This window comes from Conger conger, chromosome 3 (assembly GCF_963514075.1).
Source record: "Conger conger chromosome 3, fConCon1.1, whole genome shotgun sequence".
Taxonomy (NCBI): Eukaryota; Metazoa; Chordata; class Actinopteri; order Anguilliformes; family Congridae; genus Conger; species Conger conger.
The window spans coordinates 75,162,940-75,178,563 of record NC_083762.1 but is presented as its reverse complement, the minus strand read 5'-3'; the positions used below and the strand labels follow the sequence as shown (position 1 = coordinate 75,178,563).

Sequence of the window (15,624 nt, the reverse complement as noted above, 5' to 3'; positions counted from 1 at the left end):
ATACGTTGATGTGTGATTATCTAAAGTATTATTGGAACGTAATGATCCTTTATGTCTTCAAAGATTACACATTTATGTCCATACTTCTAATTAATGGGTTATTTTGGACTTCGTGACAAATGTACTTATTTATGTAAAAGCGTGTCAATGCATGGTTGATTAATGAGTTTATTGTGTCATTATCAATTTGATTATTTTTTATCTCCTGTGTTTTTCATGTTTGGTATCTAATCTACGAAGGTGGAATAGAATGCTGATGTTATTGGCTGAATATCAGAAAATAAAACGAACATTTGTTTTCACGGTTATCAGTCCGGCAGTTCACATGAAGTGGGTTGAGGTCGTTGTTATATTACTGATATATTAGGTGAGCGATAAATCAATGTCACTTATAATATGAGTTGTGCGATAAAACAAAAGTTTTTTTTTATTTGAAAAACAAAGATTAGCCTTGCTTAAAAATATTTAGCAGAGCATTGCAAGTTCCATGATTCCTCCACACGGTGTCTCTGCTGACCTGCAATGTGAAACATTAGCTATGGCAACTCGGGGCTCCTCCTAGTTTTAAAGGAAGAGGCGATGACACAGGGCTTTGTTATAGAATCATACGACGTGAAGCTTGGGTCCGGGGACTGAGGATTCGTTTTAATGCGGAATAAATGTAGATATTTCCGTCGGGCTGACTTTATACGGGAAAAAACCTCATTGGATCCATGCTGGTGTCAAGACTGACGGAATTATGTATTTTTCCAATATACAAGGATCAATGGTGGTGCTTCGGCTGCTCCTGCTGTTGTGCGGCTGGGAGGCGGTGTATGGACAGCTCTCCTATTCAGTTTCCGAGGAGGTAAACCCGGGGACGTTTGTGGGAAATATCGCCAAGGATTTAAATCTGAATGTACATGAACTTGAGTCACGCACATTTCAGATTGTTACTGATTCCCAGAAGAAATATTTCGAGGTGAATTTAAAAACTGGATTTCTGTATGTGAATGAGAGAATTGACAGAGAGGAGCTTTGTCCGAACGCCCTGAAGTGTGTGGTTAGTGTCGAAGCTGTTATTAAAAATCCTCTAAGACTTTATCGTGTGGAGGTTAACATTGTGGATGTTAATGATAATGCGCCGTCTTTTCGTGAAAAATCACAACATGTGAATATTACGGAAAACACAGTTCCCGGAGCGCGCTTTCCTTTACTAGAGGCTTATGATGCGGATGTAGGGAAAAATGCTGTAAACACGTATAAGCTGAGTCCTAATGAACACTTCTCTCTGGATTTGCACAAAGGAGAGAGTGTTTCTGCTGAGTTAGTGGTACAGAAAGCTTTAGACCGAGAGAAACAGCCTGAGATTCAGCTCCTACTAACCGCAGTGGACGGAGGAAATCCGCCGAGATCTGGCACCATACAGATTATTGTGAATGTCTTAGATATCAATGATAACCGTCCAGTTTTCAGCAGTTCTTTGTATAAGGTCCGCATCTTTGAAAATACACCGCCAGAAACATCTATAATAACTCTAAATGCCACGGATTTAGACGCAGGTTCAAATGGAGAAATCGTATACTCCTTCAGTAAGCTTGATCAAAGCCGTATCTTAGATATGTTCACAATCGATCCCCATACGGGTACAGTCACAGTGAAAGGAGTGATTGATTTCGAACAAAATAACGCGTTTGAAATTCGTGCTCAAGCTAGCGACAGAGCTCAGCCACCTATGGCCGCTCACTCTAAACTGTTGATTGAAGTGATGGATGTCAATGATAACGCTCCTCAAATAAAAGCGACGTCTCTTCTGAACAAAGTCAAAGAAGACACAAAACTGGGGACTGCGATAGCTCTTGTTTCTGTTCTTGATAAAGACGATGGTAAAAACGGAATCGTGAATTGTTACATTTCTAATGGATTTCCTTTTAAGCTGGAAACTAATTATAAGAACTACTACTCTTTGGTAGTTGATGGGCCGTTGGACAGGGAGACCGCTTCTGAGTACAATGTCACCATCACAGCTACTGATGAGGGGACTCCGCCTCTCTCCAGCACCAGCGTCATCACGGTGCATGTTTCTGATGTAAATGACAACGCACCTCGATTTTCGGCGCCCTTGAATAACGTGTATGTGAAGGAAAATAGCCCAGTGGGGTCTGTGATTTACACTGTATCCGCCTTTGATCCTGATTTAAACGAAAATGCAAAAGTTTCCTATTCTTTATTGGAGTCGCCAAAAGACGCGTCCGCGTCAGGTTCTGTCAAAGTGAACTCTGTGAGTGGAGAAATATATAGCTTGCAGTCTTTTAACTACGAGGATACTAAATCATTCCAGTTTCAAGTTCAGGCTACAGACTCTGGGGTTCCTCCACTTAGTAGCAGCGTGACTGTGAACGTTTTTATCCTGGATGAGAATGACAACAGTCCTGTGGTTCTCCCACCCTATTCTGGCCAGGGCTCCGTTAATACTGAGAACATTCCCTATTCTGCTGAAGCGGGCTACTTTGTGGCCAAGATCAGGGCTGTAGACGCAGACTCTGGTTACAATGCGCTGCTGTCTTATCACATCACTGAACCCAAGGGAAGCAGCCTCTTCCGAATCGGAAGCAGCAGCGGGGAAATAAGGACTAAGAGGCGAATGAGTGACAATGACTTGAAGACTCATCCATTGGTGATTTTGATCTCTGACCACGGAGAACCTTCCCTCTCAGCAACTGTGTCTATTGATGTTGTGGTTGATGAAAGTGCAGATGAAATACAAACATCATTTAGACAGTTACCTGCCAAGGAGGAGAATTTCTCGGATGTAAATCTATATTTGCTGATTGCCATAATCTCCATATCAGTTATATTTTTGTTAAGTCTAATCAGTTTAATAGCTGTAAAATGCCACAGGACTGATGGCGGGCTGAACAAGTACAGCGCTCCAGTGATCACCACACACCCTGACGGGAGCTGGTCTTACTCCAAATCTACTCAACAGTATGACGTGTGTTTTAGCTCAGACACACTAAAGAGTGACGTTGTGGTTTTTCCTACGCCATTTCCGCCTGCAGACGCGGAGCTCATCAGTATTAATGGAGCAGACACCTTTAAACGAAACCAAACTCTTCCTAACAGCGAGAAGGTAAGAATGAGGGTTCTCAAATGTATATTCAGCTGATGTCTATATTATCTATTTGCCATTTAAAAATACAGTGTAATCTTTCAGTGTAATGCAAAGACTTGAGTTTTTAAGTTGTTTTAACGATCCATTTTGCATTCAGCTCTGAGTATCTGTCTATGGTCCTGGAAATACGATTGCGTCCAACTTCATTGCTTTGACTATTTGGTTTTAATTTACATTATGTTATGACATCCAATCTTAACTTTTTGTAGACTGAAGAAAATAGGTAATTCAGGGTAATTTGTTATCCGTGCGTTTTATTGGTGATCAAACAGAACTCAAGGCAAAGAAACGCGTAAGAAAGAAGCAGTGCTCCAGTAAGGTCATTCCATGTGGAGCTAAGACGTGTTCTCAATTATGTTAATTGGAGCATTTTAATATACATTCTCTTCTAAAGATTAATTTCATTTAAATTGTATCAAGTATTCAAATAACAATGAAACAAACCAGTTATATACATTCATTGGTGAAATGGATGTACAAAATCAGTAAAGCTATACTGTTCATAAGTCTGAGTGGAGCCGTTTTTATTTCCAGTTTTTCACTCAGTTAGGATAATTGAGGACCTTTGTAACAGAGTCTTTGTTCAGAAAATTAAGAAAAATAAAATAAAACTTTTCCTCTTTACATTATTGATTAATACAGTATGTAATTGTACTGTCATGAATTTGATCCTATATTTGTATGTATTATGGTTGCTTTCATTTGCTGAATTGGTGTTATTTGCTGAATTCACAGAACAGGAAACAAGCAATTCCGTTTCACGGTTATCAGTCTGGCAGTTCACAGGACTGCTTGTGGTACTTGCGAAATTTGTTGAGATATCTTTCAATAATTTACGGCTTGTACTGTGTGATGGTGCACAAGTTTTTTTCTTTTTGACAAGACTGGCCAAGTAGCAGAAATACTTGTTTTTTTCTGCAGAGCGCTGTTGGTTCGACGATTCGTCCACACGGTGTCTCTGTTGACCCACAAAGTGAAATATTATCTATGTTGTGTCTGGGCTCCTCCTAGTTTTAAAGAAGGGACGATTGCACAGGGCTTTGTTGCACATTCGGACGACGTGAAGCTTTGGAAGGAGGTCTGAGGATTTTCTCATTTTAATGCGGAGTACATTTGGATACTTCTGTAATCGTGGTTGTGCACAGGAAAACGGTTCAGTGGATCTATGTTGTTTCAAACATTGACGGAACAATGTATTTTTCGGAAATTCATGGGTCTATGGTGACGTATCGACTAATCCTGCTGCTGTTGTGTGGCTGGGAGGCGGTGTATGGACAGCTCTCCTATTCGGTTTCAGAGGAGGTAAACCCGGGGACGTTTGTGGGAAATATCGCCAAGGATTTAAATCTAAATGTGCATGAACTTGAGTCACGAACATTTCAGATTGTCGCCGGTTCCCAGAAGAAATATTTCGAGGTAAATTTAAAGACAGGAATTTTGTATGTGAATGAGAGAATTGACAGAGAGGAGCTTTGTCCGAATTCACTCAAATGTGTGGTTAGTGTCGAAGCTGTTATTCATGATCCTCTAAGACTTTATCGCGTAGAAGTTAATATTGTGGATGTTAATGATAATGCTCCTTCTTTTCGACAAAAATCACAACAAGTGAATATTACCGAAATCACATTGCCCGGAGCCCGCTTTCCTTTACTAGCGGCGTATGATGCGGATGTAGGGAAAAATGCTGTAAATACATACAAGCTGAGCCCGAATGAGCACTTCTCCCTTGAATTGCACAAAGGAGAGAGTGTATCTGCTGAGTTAGTTGTTCAGAAAGCTTTAGACCGAGAGAAACAATCTGGGATTCAGCTCCGACTAACTGCTGTGGATGGCGGAAATCCACCGAGATCTGGCACTGCGCAGATTATTGTAAATGTGTTAGATATCAATGATAACCGTCCAGTTTTCAGCAGTTCGTTGTATAAGGTTAGAATCTTTGAGAATGCACCACCGGGAACATCAATAATAACTTTGAATGCAACGGATTTAGACGCAGGTTCAAACGGAGAAATCATGTACTCCTTTAGTAAGCTCGAGCAAGGCCATATCTTCGATTTTTTCACAATCGATTCCCATACGGGGACAGTTACAGTGAAAGGAGTGATAGATTTCGAACAAAATAACGCATTTGAAATTCGTGCTCAAGCTAGCGACATGGGCCCGGTGCCCATGGCCGCTCACTCCAAACTGCTGATTGAAGTCATGGATGTCAACGATAATTCTCCTCAAATAACAGTGACGTCCCTCTTAAACGCCGTGAAAGAAGACGCAAATGTCGGCACAGCGATAGCTCTCGTTTCAGTCCTTGATAAAGATGATGGTAAAAATGGGATTATTAACTGTTACATTTCGAATGAATTTCCTTTTAAGCTGGAAACAAATTATAAGAATTACTATTCGCTGGTAGTTGACGGGCCGTTGGACAGAGAGACCACTTCTGAGTACAATGTCACCATCACAGCTACTGATGAGGGGACTCCGCCTCTCTCCAGCACCAGCGACATCACTGTACATGTTTCTGATGTAAATGACAACGCGCCTCGCTTTACAGAGCCCGTGAATAACGTGTATGTGAAGGAAAATAGCCCAGTCGGGTCTATGATTTACACTGTATCCGCCTTTGATCCTGATTTAAACGAAAATGCAAAAGTTTCTTTTTCTTTATTGGAGACATCTGCAAAAGGTGCCGCCCCGGCGTCCACTTTCAAAGTGAACTCTGTAAGTGGGGAAATCTACAGCTTGCAGTCTTTTAACTACGAGGAGACGAAGTCATTCCAGTTTCAAGTTCAGGCTACAGACTCTGGGGTTCCTCCACTTAGTAGCAGCGTGACTGTGAACGTTTTTATCCTGGATGAGAATGACAACAGTCCTGTGGTTCTCCCACCCTATTCTGGCCAGGGCTCCGTTAATACTGAGAACATTCCCTATTCTGCTGAAGCGGGCTACTTTGTGGCCAAGATCAGGGCTGTAGACGCAGACTCAGGTTACAATGCGCTGCTTTCTTATCACATCACTGAACCCAAGGGAAGCAGCCTCTTCCGAATCGGAAGCAGCACCGGGGAAATAAGGACTAAGAGGCGAATGAGTGATAATGACTTGAAGACTCATCCATTGGTGATTTTGATTACTGACCACGGAGAACCTTCCCTCTCAGCGACTGTGTCTATTGACGTCGTGGTCATTGAAAGTGCAGATGAAATACAGACATCCTTTAATCAGTTACCAAAAAAGGAGGACACATTTTCTGATTTAAATCTGTATTTGCTGATTGCCATTATCTCGATTTCTGTTATATTTATGTTAAGCCTCATTAGTTTAATTGCTGTAAAGTGCCACAGGACTGATGGCAGATTGAACAAGTACAGCGCTCCAGTGATCACCACACACCCTGACGGGAGCTGGTCTTACTCCAAATCTACTCAGCAGTATGACGTTTGTTTTAGCTCAGACACACTGAAGAGTGACGTTGTGGTTTTCCCTACGCCATTTCCGCCTGCAGACGCGGAGCTCATCAGCATTAATGGAGCGGACACGTTTAAACGAAACCAAACTCTTCCCAACAGCGAGAAGGTAAGAACAAGGGTTCTCAAATGTCTATGCAGCTGATGTCTATATTATTTATTTGCCATTTAGCAATACAGTGTAATCCTGCAGTGTAATGCAAAGACTTGAGTTGTAAATTAGTCTGAGCGATCCATTTGGCATTCAACTCTGAGTATCTGTCCATGGTACTGGAAATACGATTGCGTCAAACTTCATTGCTGTGAGTATTTGCTTTTAATTTATATTATGTTATGACATCCAGTCTTAACTTTTTGTAGACTGACGAAAATAGATAATTCAGGGTTATTTTATATACGTGCGTTTTATTGGTGATCAAACAGAACTCAAGGCAAAGAAACGCGTAAGAAAGAAGCAGTGCTCCAGTAAGGTCATTCCATGTGGAGCTAAGACGTATTCTCAATTATGTTAATTGGAGCATTTTAATATGCATTCTCTTCTAAAGATGAATTTTATTTACATTTTATCAAGTATTCAAATAACAATGAAACAATCTAGTGATATACATTCATTGGCGAAATGTATGTACCAAATCAGTAAAGCTATACTGTTCAGAAGTCTGAGTGGAGCCGTTTTTATTTCCAGTTTTGCACTCAGTTAGGATAATTGAGGACCTTTTTAACAGAGTCTTTGTTCAGAAAATTAAGATAAAAAACGTTTCCTCTTTGCATTGTTGATTAATACATTATGTCATCTTACTGTCAGGAATTTGCTCATATATTTTTTATATCTTATGGTTGCTGCCAGATATACGGCGAAGAAACCAAGTTGGTTTTATTTGCTGAATTTACAGAACAGAAAACAAGCAATTCCGTTTCACGGTTATCAGTCTGGCAGTTCACAGGACGGCTTGTGGTACTTGCGTATTTGTTGAGGTATCTTTCAATAATTTACGGCATGTACTGCGTGATGGTGCACAAATTTTTTCTTTTTCACAAGACTGGCCAAGTAGCAGAAATACCTTTTTTATTATTCAGAGCGCTGCAAGTTCTATGATTCGTCCACACGGTGTCTCTGTTGATCCACAAAGTGAAATATTATCGACGTTGTGTCTGGGCTCCTCCTAGTTTTAAAGAAGGGACGATTGCACAGGGCTTTGTTGCACATTCGCACGACGTGAAGCTTTGGTAGGAGGTCTGAGGGTTGTTTCATTTTAATGCGGAGTAAATTTGGATACTTCTGTCATCGTGGTTGTGCACAGGAAAACGGTTCAGTGGATCTATGTTGTTTCAAACATTGACGGAACAATGTATTTCTCGGAAATTCAGGGATCTATAGTGACGTATCGACTGATCCTGCTGCTGCTGTTGTATGGCTGTGAGGCCGTGTATGGACAGCTCTCCTATTCGGTTTCAGAGGAGGTAAACCCGGGGACGTTTGTGGGAAATATCGCCAAGGATTTAAATCTAAATGTACATGAGCTTGAGTCGCGTACATTTCAGATTGTCGCCGGTTCTCAGAATAAATATTTCGAGGTGAATTTAAAGACAGGAATTTTGTATGTGAATGAGAGAATTGACCGAGAGGAGCTTTGTCCGAATTCACTCAAATGTGTGGTTAGTGTCGAAGCTGTTATTCATGATCCTCTAAGACTTTATCGCATAGAAGTTAATATTGTGGATGTTAATGATAATGCTCCTTCTTTTCGACAAAAATCACAACAAGTGAATATTACCGAAATCACATTGCCCGGAGCCCGCTTTCCTTTACTAGCGGCGTATGATGCGGATGTAGGGAAAAATGCTGTAAACACGTATAAACTGAGTCCGAATGAGCACTTCTCCCTGGATTTGCACAAAGGAGAAAGTGTATCTGCTGAGCTGGTGCTGCAGAAAGCTTTAGACCGAGAGAAACAGCCTGAGATTCAGCTCCTACTGACTGCTGTGGACGGAGGAAATCCGCCGAGATCTGGCACCATGCAGATTATTGTGAATGTCGTAGACATTAACGACAACCCTCCAGTATTCAGTAATTCCCTGTATAAAGTTCGGATCTTTGAAAATACACCACCAGGAACATCAATATTAACTGTGAATGCGACGGATTTAGACGCAGGTTCAAATGGTGAAATCGTGTACTCTTTTAGTAAACTTGAGCAAGGCAGTATCTTAGATATGTTCACAATCGATTCCCTTACGGGTACAGTTACAGTGAAAGGATTGATTGATTTCGAACAAAATAATGCGTTTGAAATTCGTACTCAAGCTAGCGACAGAGCTCAGTCACCCATGGCCGCTCACTCTAAACTGTTGATCGAAGTGATGGATGTCAATGATAACGCTCCTCAAATAACAGTGGCGTCTCTCTTAAACGCCGTGAACGAAGACGCAAGGGTCGGCACTGCGATAGCTCTTGTTTCAGTCCTTGATAAAGATGGTGGTAAAAATGGGATCATTAACTGTTACATCCCGAATGAATTTCCTTTTAAATTGGAAGCTAATTATAAGAACTACTATTCTCTGGTAGTTGACGGGCCGTTGGACAGAGAGACCGCTTCTGAGTATAATGTCACCATCACAGCTACTGATGAGGGGACTCCGCCTCTCTCCAGCACCAGCGTCATCACTGTGCATGTTTCTGATGTAAATGACAACGCGCCTCACTTTACAGAGCCCGTTAATAACGTGTATGTGAAAGAAAATAGCCCAGTGGGGTCTATGATTCACACTGTATCCGCTTTTGATCCTGATTTAAACGACAATGCAAAAGTTTCTTATTCTTTATTGGAGACGGCAAAAGGCGCGTCTGCGTCAGGCTCAGTCAAAGTTAACTCTGCGAATGGGGAAATATACAGCCTGCAGTCTTTTAACTACGAGGATACGAAGTCATTCCAGTTTCAAGTTCAGGCTACAGACTCTGGTGTTCCTCCCCTAAGCAGCAGCGTGACAGTGAACGTTTTTTTCCTGGATGAAAATGACAACAGGCCGGCGGTCCTTCCACCTTATTCTGGCCAGGGCTCCGTTAATACTGAGAACATTCCCTATTCTGCTGAAGCGGGCTACTTTGTGGCCAAGATCAGGGCTGTAGACGCAGACTCTGGTTACAATGCGCTGCTTTCTTATCACATCACTGAACCCAAGGGAAGCAGCCTCTTCCGAATCGGAAGCAGCAGCGGGGAAATAAGGACTAAGAGGCGAATGAGTGACAATGACTTGAAGACTCATCCATTGGTGATTTTGATTTCTGACCACGGAGAACCATCCCTCTCAGCGTCTGTGTCTATTGACGTCGTGGTCATTGAAAGTGCAGATGAAATACAGACATCCTTTAATCAGTTACCAAAAAAGGAGGACACATTTTCTGATTTAAATCTGTATTTGCTGATTGCCATTATCTCGATTTCTGTTATATTTATGTTAAGCCTCATTAGTTTAATAGCTGTAAAGTGCCACAGGACTGATGGCGGGCTGAACAAGTACAGCGCTCCAGTGATCACCACACACCCTGACGGGAGCTGGTCTTACTCCAAATCTACTCAGCAGTATGACGTGTGTTTTAGTTCAGACACACTGAAGAGTGACGTTGTGGTTTTCCCTACGCCGTTTCCGCCTGCTGATGCGGAGCTCATCAGTATTAATGGAGCGGACACCTTTAAACGGAATTTAACGCTTCCCAACAGTGAGAAGGTAAGAATATGTCTCCTTACTATTCATTGCTCAGTTAGTATTTACGGTTCACAGGGCATTTGTTGCTCATGGGTCTGTCTCGCTGTGGAGTTTGTTCTGAAAAGGAGCTGAAGTTCATTACCTTCTTAACTTTTTTGGACTCATGGCTGCAGCGCGGAGCTTTCTGTGGTCCTGGAAATAGTTTATTTTCCTCTCCTGGTTGTGGTATTTTAAGATCTGATGGTATCCACCTCGAATACCACACACATGACTCTGCATTAGCCTGACGTTTATCTTGTGGACATGTGTCTGCTCTCTGTAAATATCAGACATTTGTGTGAATTCAAAAAATAAATTCTGATCTGACCAGCGTGATTGGCTTTTCAGTGATTATGTTCGCTAGGTTCATTTGATTGGAGTTTATTTGCCCAAATTTAATCACTTTCATATTTCTTAGGTATGAAATGCAAAGAATAAAAAACTCCTTTTTTTTATAAATATGAAGTATGCCAGATGACTAAATGCAATATGTAAATTACAGTATCCACATGGAAAATTGAAATAGCATATTTTATTCCCTATAGTGCTGCTTTTGTTTTTATCATTAACGAGGCCTGTCATTTTTCACAATTTAGCACCATTTTATGCAGCCTTTGTTAGTTCATAAGCATGCTCTTCTTTGGTATCACTGTTACACCCTGTTTTCTAGCATCTTTGTTATTGGCTTACTAGTAGCCGACCACTTTAAGAAATGTCATGGCTTAGAATATTTTAATTGCTCAGTGTCTCTTCACACATGGTAAATCAGCCTGATTTTAAGTCAAAAAGTCATAGTTTATTGCCGTATCTCTTTATCTAAATTCACTAAAATGTTATCGATGAAGTGAATTTCAGAAATACTTTGTGAAAATATGCTTCTGCATTTACCCAAGACTAATGTTTGTCTCAGGTTCTTCATATCCTATTTTCCATGATGTATAGGCTTCTGTGAACATATGATAGCCTATTTTATTCTGTACAATGTGCATAATATGCACAGTGGTAATAACAGCAGTCCGTTGCACCTGGAACACTCACTTGTTCTTATTTCACTGGTTCCATTCTCTGATAGGTCAGTTTTTATCATTCAATATCGATTGCTTAAGTAAGCAATCAGACCTCTATTGTTTTATTTGCAATTACTCTCTTAGAAAGAAAGGTATGAAAACTGCCTATATAGGCGCAAATGCTTGTCGCGGGGATGGTAACCTAAAGGTACATTACATTGCATTCCTAGCCAGCAATATATAATTCATTTGTACCTTGTTTGCTTGGACGGTGTACTCATTTGTACCCAAAGATAACATAACTGTACTTTCAGGATGCATTTGGGAAATTTGGTCTTTGAAGGAAACGAATGTAGCTCCATTGTCACTTTATTTCTGAGAGTGCGTGGTAGGGCTCTAAATTTATAGAAATGCAGGACAAGGTAATTCAGCAGAGCGCTGAAAGTGCCATGATTTCTCCACAAGGTGTCTCTGTTGACCCACAAAGTGAAATATTGTCTATGGTGACTCTGGGCTCCTCCTTGTTTCAAAGGGAGAGGCGATCGCACAGGGCTTTGTTACACATTCGCACGATATGACGACTGGGTCGGAGGCCTGAGGATTTGCCCATTTTAATGCGGAGTAAATTTGGATATTCCTGAATGCGTGATTGTGGACTGGAAAACGTTTCAGTGGATCTATGCTGATTCGAACATTGACGGAACAATGTATTTTTCTGAAACGCGGGGATCTATGGTGAGGTATCGACTGATCCTGCTTCTGTTGTGCGGCTGGGAGGCGGTGTATGGACAACTCTCCTATTCGGTTTCAGAGGAGGTAAACCCGGGGACGTTTGTGGGAAATATCGCCAAGGATTTAAATCTGAATGTACATGAACTTGAGTCACGCACATTTCAGATTGTCGCCGGTTCCCAGAAGAAATATTTCGAGGTGAATTTAAAAACAGGAATTTTGTATGTGAATGAGAGAATTGACCGAGAGGAGCTGTGTCCGAACGCCCTAAAATGTGTGGTTAGTGTTGAAGCTGTTATTAATGATCCTCTAAGACTTTACCGTGTCGAAGTTAATATTGTGGATGTTAATGATAATGCGCCATCTTTTCCAGAAAAATTACAACATGTGAATATTTCCGAAAACACGTTGCCCGGAGTGCGCTTTCCTTTACTAGAGGCATATGATGCGGATGTAGGGAAAAATGCTGTAAACTCGTATAAGCTGAGTCCGAATGAACACTTCTCCCTGGCTTTACACAAAGGAGAGAGTGTATCTGCTGAGTTGGTGCTGCAGAAAGCTTTAGACCGAGAGAAACAGCCTGAGATTCAGCTCCTACTGACTGCTGTAGACGGAGGAAATCCACCGAGATCTGGCACAATGCAGATTATTGTGAATATCTTAGACATTAACGACAACCCCCCGGTTTTCAGCAGTTCTTTGTATAAGGTTCGGATATACGAAAATACACCACCAGGAACATCGGTAATAACCTTAAATGCCACTGATTTAGACGCGGATTCTAATGGTGAAATCGTGTACTCCTTTAGTAAGCTTTCGCAAGGCCGTATCTTAGATATTTTCACTATCGACTCCAATACGGGGACAGTTACAGTGAAAGGAGTGATAGATTTCGAAGAAAATAATGCGTTTGAAATTCGTACTCAAGCTAGCGACAGAGCTCAGTCACCTTTGGTCGCTCACTCCAAACTGTTGATTGAAGTGATGGATGTCAACGATAACGCTCCTCAAATAACAGTGACATCACTCCTAAACGCCGTGAAAGAAGACGCAATCGTTGGCACTGCGATTGCACTTGTTTCAGTTCTTGATAAAGATAGTGGTAAAAATGGGATCATAAATTGTCACATTCCTGATGAATTTCCTTTTAAACTGGAAACAAATTATAAGAACTACTATTCTCTGGTAGTTGGCGGGCCGTTGGACAGAGAGACCGCTTCTGAGTACAATGTCACCATCACAGCTACTGATGAGGGGACTCCGCCTCTCTCCAGCACCAGCGTCATCACGGTGCATGTTTCTGATGTAAATGACAACGCGCCTCACTTTACAAAGCCCGTGAATAACGTGTATGTGAAAGAAAATAGCCCCGTTGGGTCTGTGATTTACACTGTATCCGCCTTTGATCCTGATTTAAACGACAATGCAAAAGTTTCTTATTCTTTATTGGAGACGGCAAAAGGCGCATCCGCGTCAGGCTCTTTCAAAGTGAACTCTGTGAGTGGAGAAATATACAGCTTGCAGTCTTTTGACTTCGAGGATACGAAGTCATTTCAGTTTCAACTTCAGGCTACCGACACTGGCGTTCCTCCCCTAAGCAGCAGCGTGACAGTGAACGTTTTTATCCTGGATGAGAATGACAACAGGCCGGCGGTTCTTCCACCCTATTCTGACCAGGGCTCGGTTAATACTGAGAACATTCCCTACTCTGCTGAAGCGGGCTACTTTGTGGCCAAGATCAGGGCTGTTGACGCAGACTCTGGTTACAATGCGCTGCTTTCTTATCACATCACTGAACCCAAGGGCAGCAGCCTCTTCCGAATCGGAAGCAGCAGCGGGGAAATAAGGACTAAGAGGCGAATGAGTGACAATGACTTGAAGACTCATCCATTGGTGATTTTGATTTCTGACCACGGAGAACCTTCCCTCTCAGCGACTGTGTCTATTGATGTTGTGGTTGTTGAAAGTGCAGATGAATTACAAACATCATTTAGACAGTTACCTGCCAAGGAGGAGAGTTTCTCGGATGTAAATCTATATTTGCTCATTGCCATTATCTCGATATCAGTTATATTTTTGCTGAGTCTCATTAGTTTAATAGCTGTAAAGTGCCACAGGACTGATGGCGGGTTGAGCAAGTACAGCGCTCCAGTGATCACCACACACCCTGACGGGAGCTGGTCTTACTCCAAATCTACTCAGCAGTACGACGTGTGTTTTAGCTCAGACACACTGAAGAGTGACGTTGTGGTTTTCCCCACGCCGTTTCCACCTGCTGATGCGGAGCTCATCAGCATTAATGGAGCAGACACTTTTAAACGGAACCAAACTCTTCCCAACAGCCAGAAGGTAAGAATATGTCCCCTTCCTATTCAATTCTCAATTAGTATTTACGGTTCACAGGGCATTTGTGGTTAATGGTTCTTTCTCGCTGTGGGGTTTGGTCTGAAAGGAGCTGAAGTTCAGTACCTTTTTACATTTTTTGGACCCATGGCTGCAGCGCGGAGCTTTCTCTGGTTCTGGAAATAGTGTATTTTCCTCTCCTTGTTGTGGTATTTTAAAGTCTGATGGTATCCACCTCGAATGCCACACACATGACTCTGCATTAACCTGACATTTATCTTGTGGACATGTGTCTACTCTCTGTAAATATCAGACATTTGTGTGAATTCAGAAAATAAATTCTGGTCTGCCCAGTGTGATTTGCTTTTCAGTGATTATGTTCACTAGGTTCATTTGATTGGAGTTTGTTTGCCAAAATTTAATCACTTTCATATTTCTTAGGTATGAAATGGAAAGAATACAAAACTTTTTGGTATAAATATGAAGTATGCCAGATGACTAAATCCAATTTGTAAATGACCGTATTCACGTGGAATATAGAAATAGTATATTTTATTCCCTATCGTTCTTCTTTTGTTTTAATAATTAATGAGGCCAGTCATTTTTCACAATTTAGCACTTTTTTATGCAGCCTTTGTTAGTTCATAAGCATGCTCTTCTTTGGTATCACAGTTAAACCCTTTTTTCTAGCATCTTTGTTATTGGCTTACTAGTAGCCGACCATTTTAAGAAATGTCATGGCTTAAAATATTTTAATTGCTCAGTGTCTCTTCACACATGGTAAACCAGCCTTATTTTTGGTCAAAAAGTCATAGTTTATTGGCGTATCTCTTTATCTAAATTTCAGAATTTAAGTGAATTTTAGAAATACTTTGTGAAAATATGCTTCTGCATTTACCCAAGACTAATGTTTGTCTCAGATTCTTCGTAGCCTATATTCCATCACGTTTAGTCTCACCTGAACATATGATAGCCTATTTTATTCTGTACAATGTGCATAATATACACAGTGGTAATAACAGCAGTCAGTTGCACCTGGAACACTCACTTGTTCTTATTTCACTGGTTCCATTCTCTGATAGGTCAGGTTTTATCATTCAATATCGATTGCTTAAGTAAGCAATCAGACCTCTATTGTTTTATTTGCAACTACTCTCTTAGAAAGAAAGGTATGAAAACTGCC

At 41.2% G+C, this 15,624-nt stretch overlaps 4 protein-coding genes across 4 annotated transcripts; all 4 read left to right on the top strand.

Moving 5' to 3' along the window:
- Positions 1-739: 739 nt before the first annotated feature.
- Positions 740-3,148, top strand: LOC133124156 (protocadherin alpha-8-like). Its single transcript, XM_061235106.1, has one exon. It carries the CDS (start codon positions 740-742, stop codon positions 3,146-3,148), a length of 2,409 nt encoding a protein of 802 aa, XP_061091090.1.
- A 1,197-nt stretch (positions 3,149-4,345) lies between these two features.
- On the top strand, positions 4,346-6,760 carry LOC133123625 (protocadherin alpha-8-like). The gene has a single exon (XM_061234100.1). The coding sequence runs from the start codon at positions 4,346-4,348 to the stop codon at positions 6,758-6,760; it is 2,415 nt and encodes an 804-aa protein (XP_061090084.1).
- Positions 6,761-7,962: 1,202 nt separating this feature from the next.
- LOC133123624 (protocadherin alpha-8-like) lies at positions 7,963-11,964 on the top strand. The gene is made up of 2 exons (XM_061234099.1): positions 7,963-10,374; positions 11,899-11,964. Exons 1-2 carry the CDS (start codon positions 7,963-7,965, stop codon positions 11,962-11,964), a joined length of 2,478 nt encoding a protein of 825 aa, XP_061090083.1.
- Positions 11,965-12,071: 107 nt separating this feature from the next.
- On the top strand, positions 12,072-14,516 carry LOC133123623 (protocadherin alpha-4-like). Its single transcript, XM_061234098.1, has one exon. The coding sequence runs from the start codon at positions 12,072-12,074 to the stop codon at positions 14,514-14,516; it is 2,445 nt and encodes an 814-aa protein (XP_061090082.1).
- Positions 14,517-15,624: the final 1,108 nt, after the last annotated feature.

Excerpts from the sequence above, each read along its gene's own strand:
- LOC133123625 (XM_061234100.1), top strand. The coding sequence starts at position 4,346 with ATGTATTTTTCGGAAATTCATGGGTCTATGGTGACGTATCGACTAATC.
- LOC133124156 (XM_061235106.1), top strand. The coding sequence starts at position 740 with ATGTATTTTTCCAATATACAAGGATCAATGGTGGTGCTTCGGCTGCTC.
- LOC133123623 (XM_061234098.1), top strand. The coding sequence starts at position 12,072 with ATGTATTTTTCTGAAACGCGGGGATCTATGGTGAGGTATCGACTGATC.
- LOC133123624 (XM_061234099.1), top strand. The coding sequence starts at position 7,963 with ATGTATTTCTCGGAAATTCAGGGATCTATAGTGACGTATCGACTGATC. Across the intron at positions 10,375-11,898 it reads TCCTTACTATTCATTGCTCA|GGAGAGGCGATCGCACAGGG; the intron begins GTTAGTATTTAC and ends CTTGTTTCAAAG.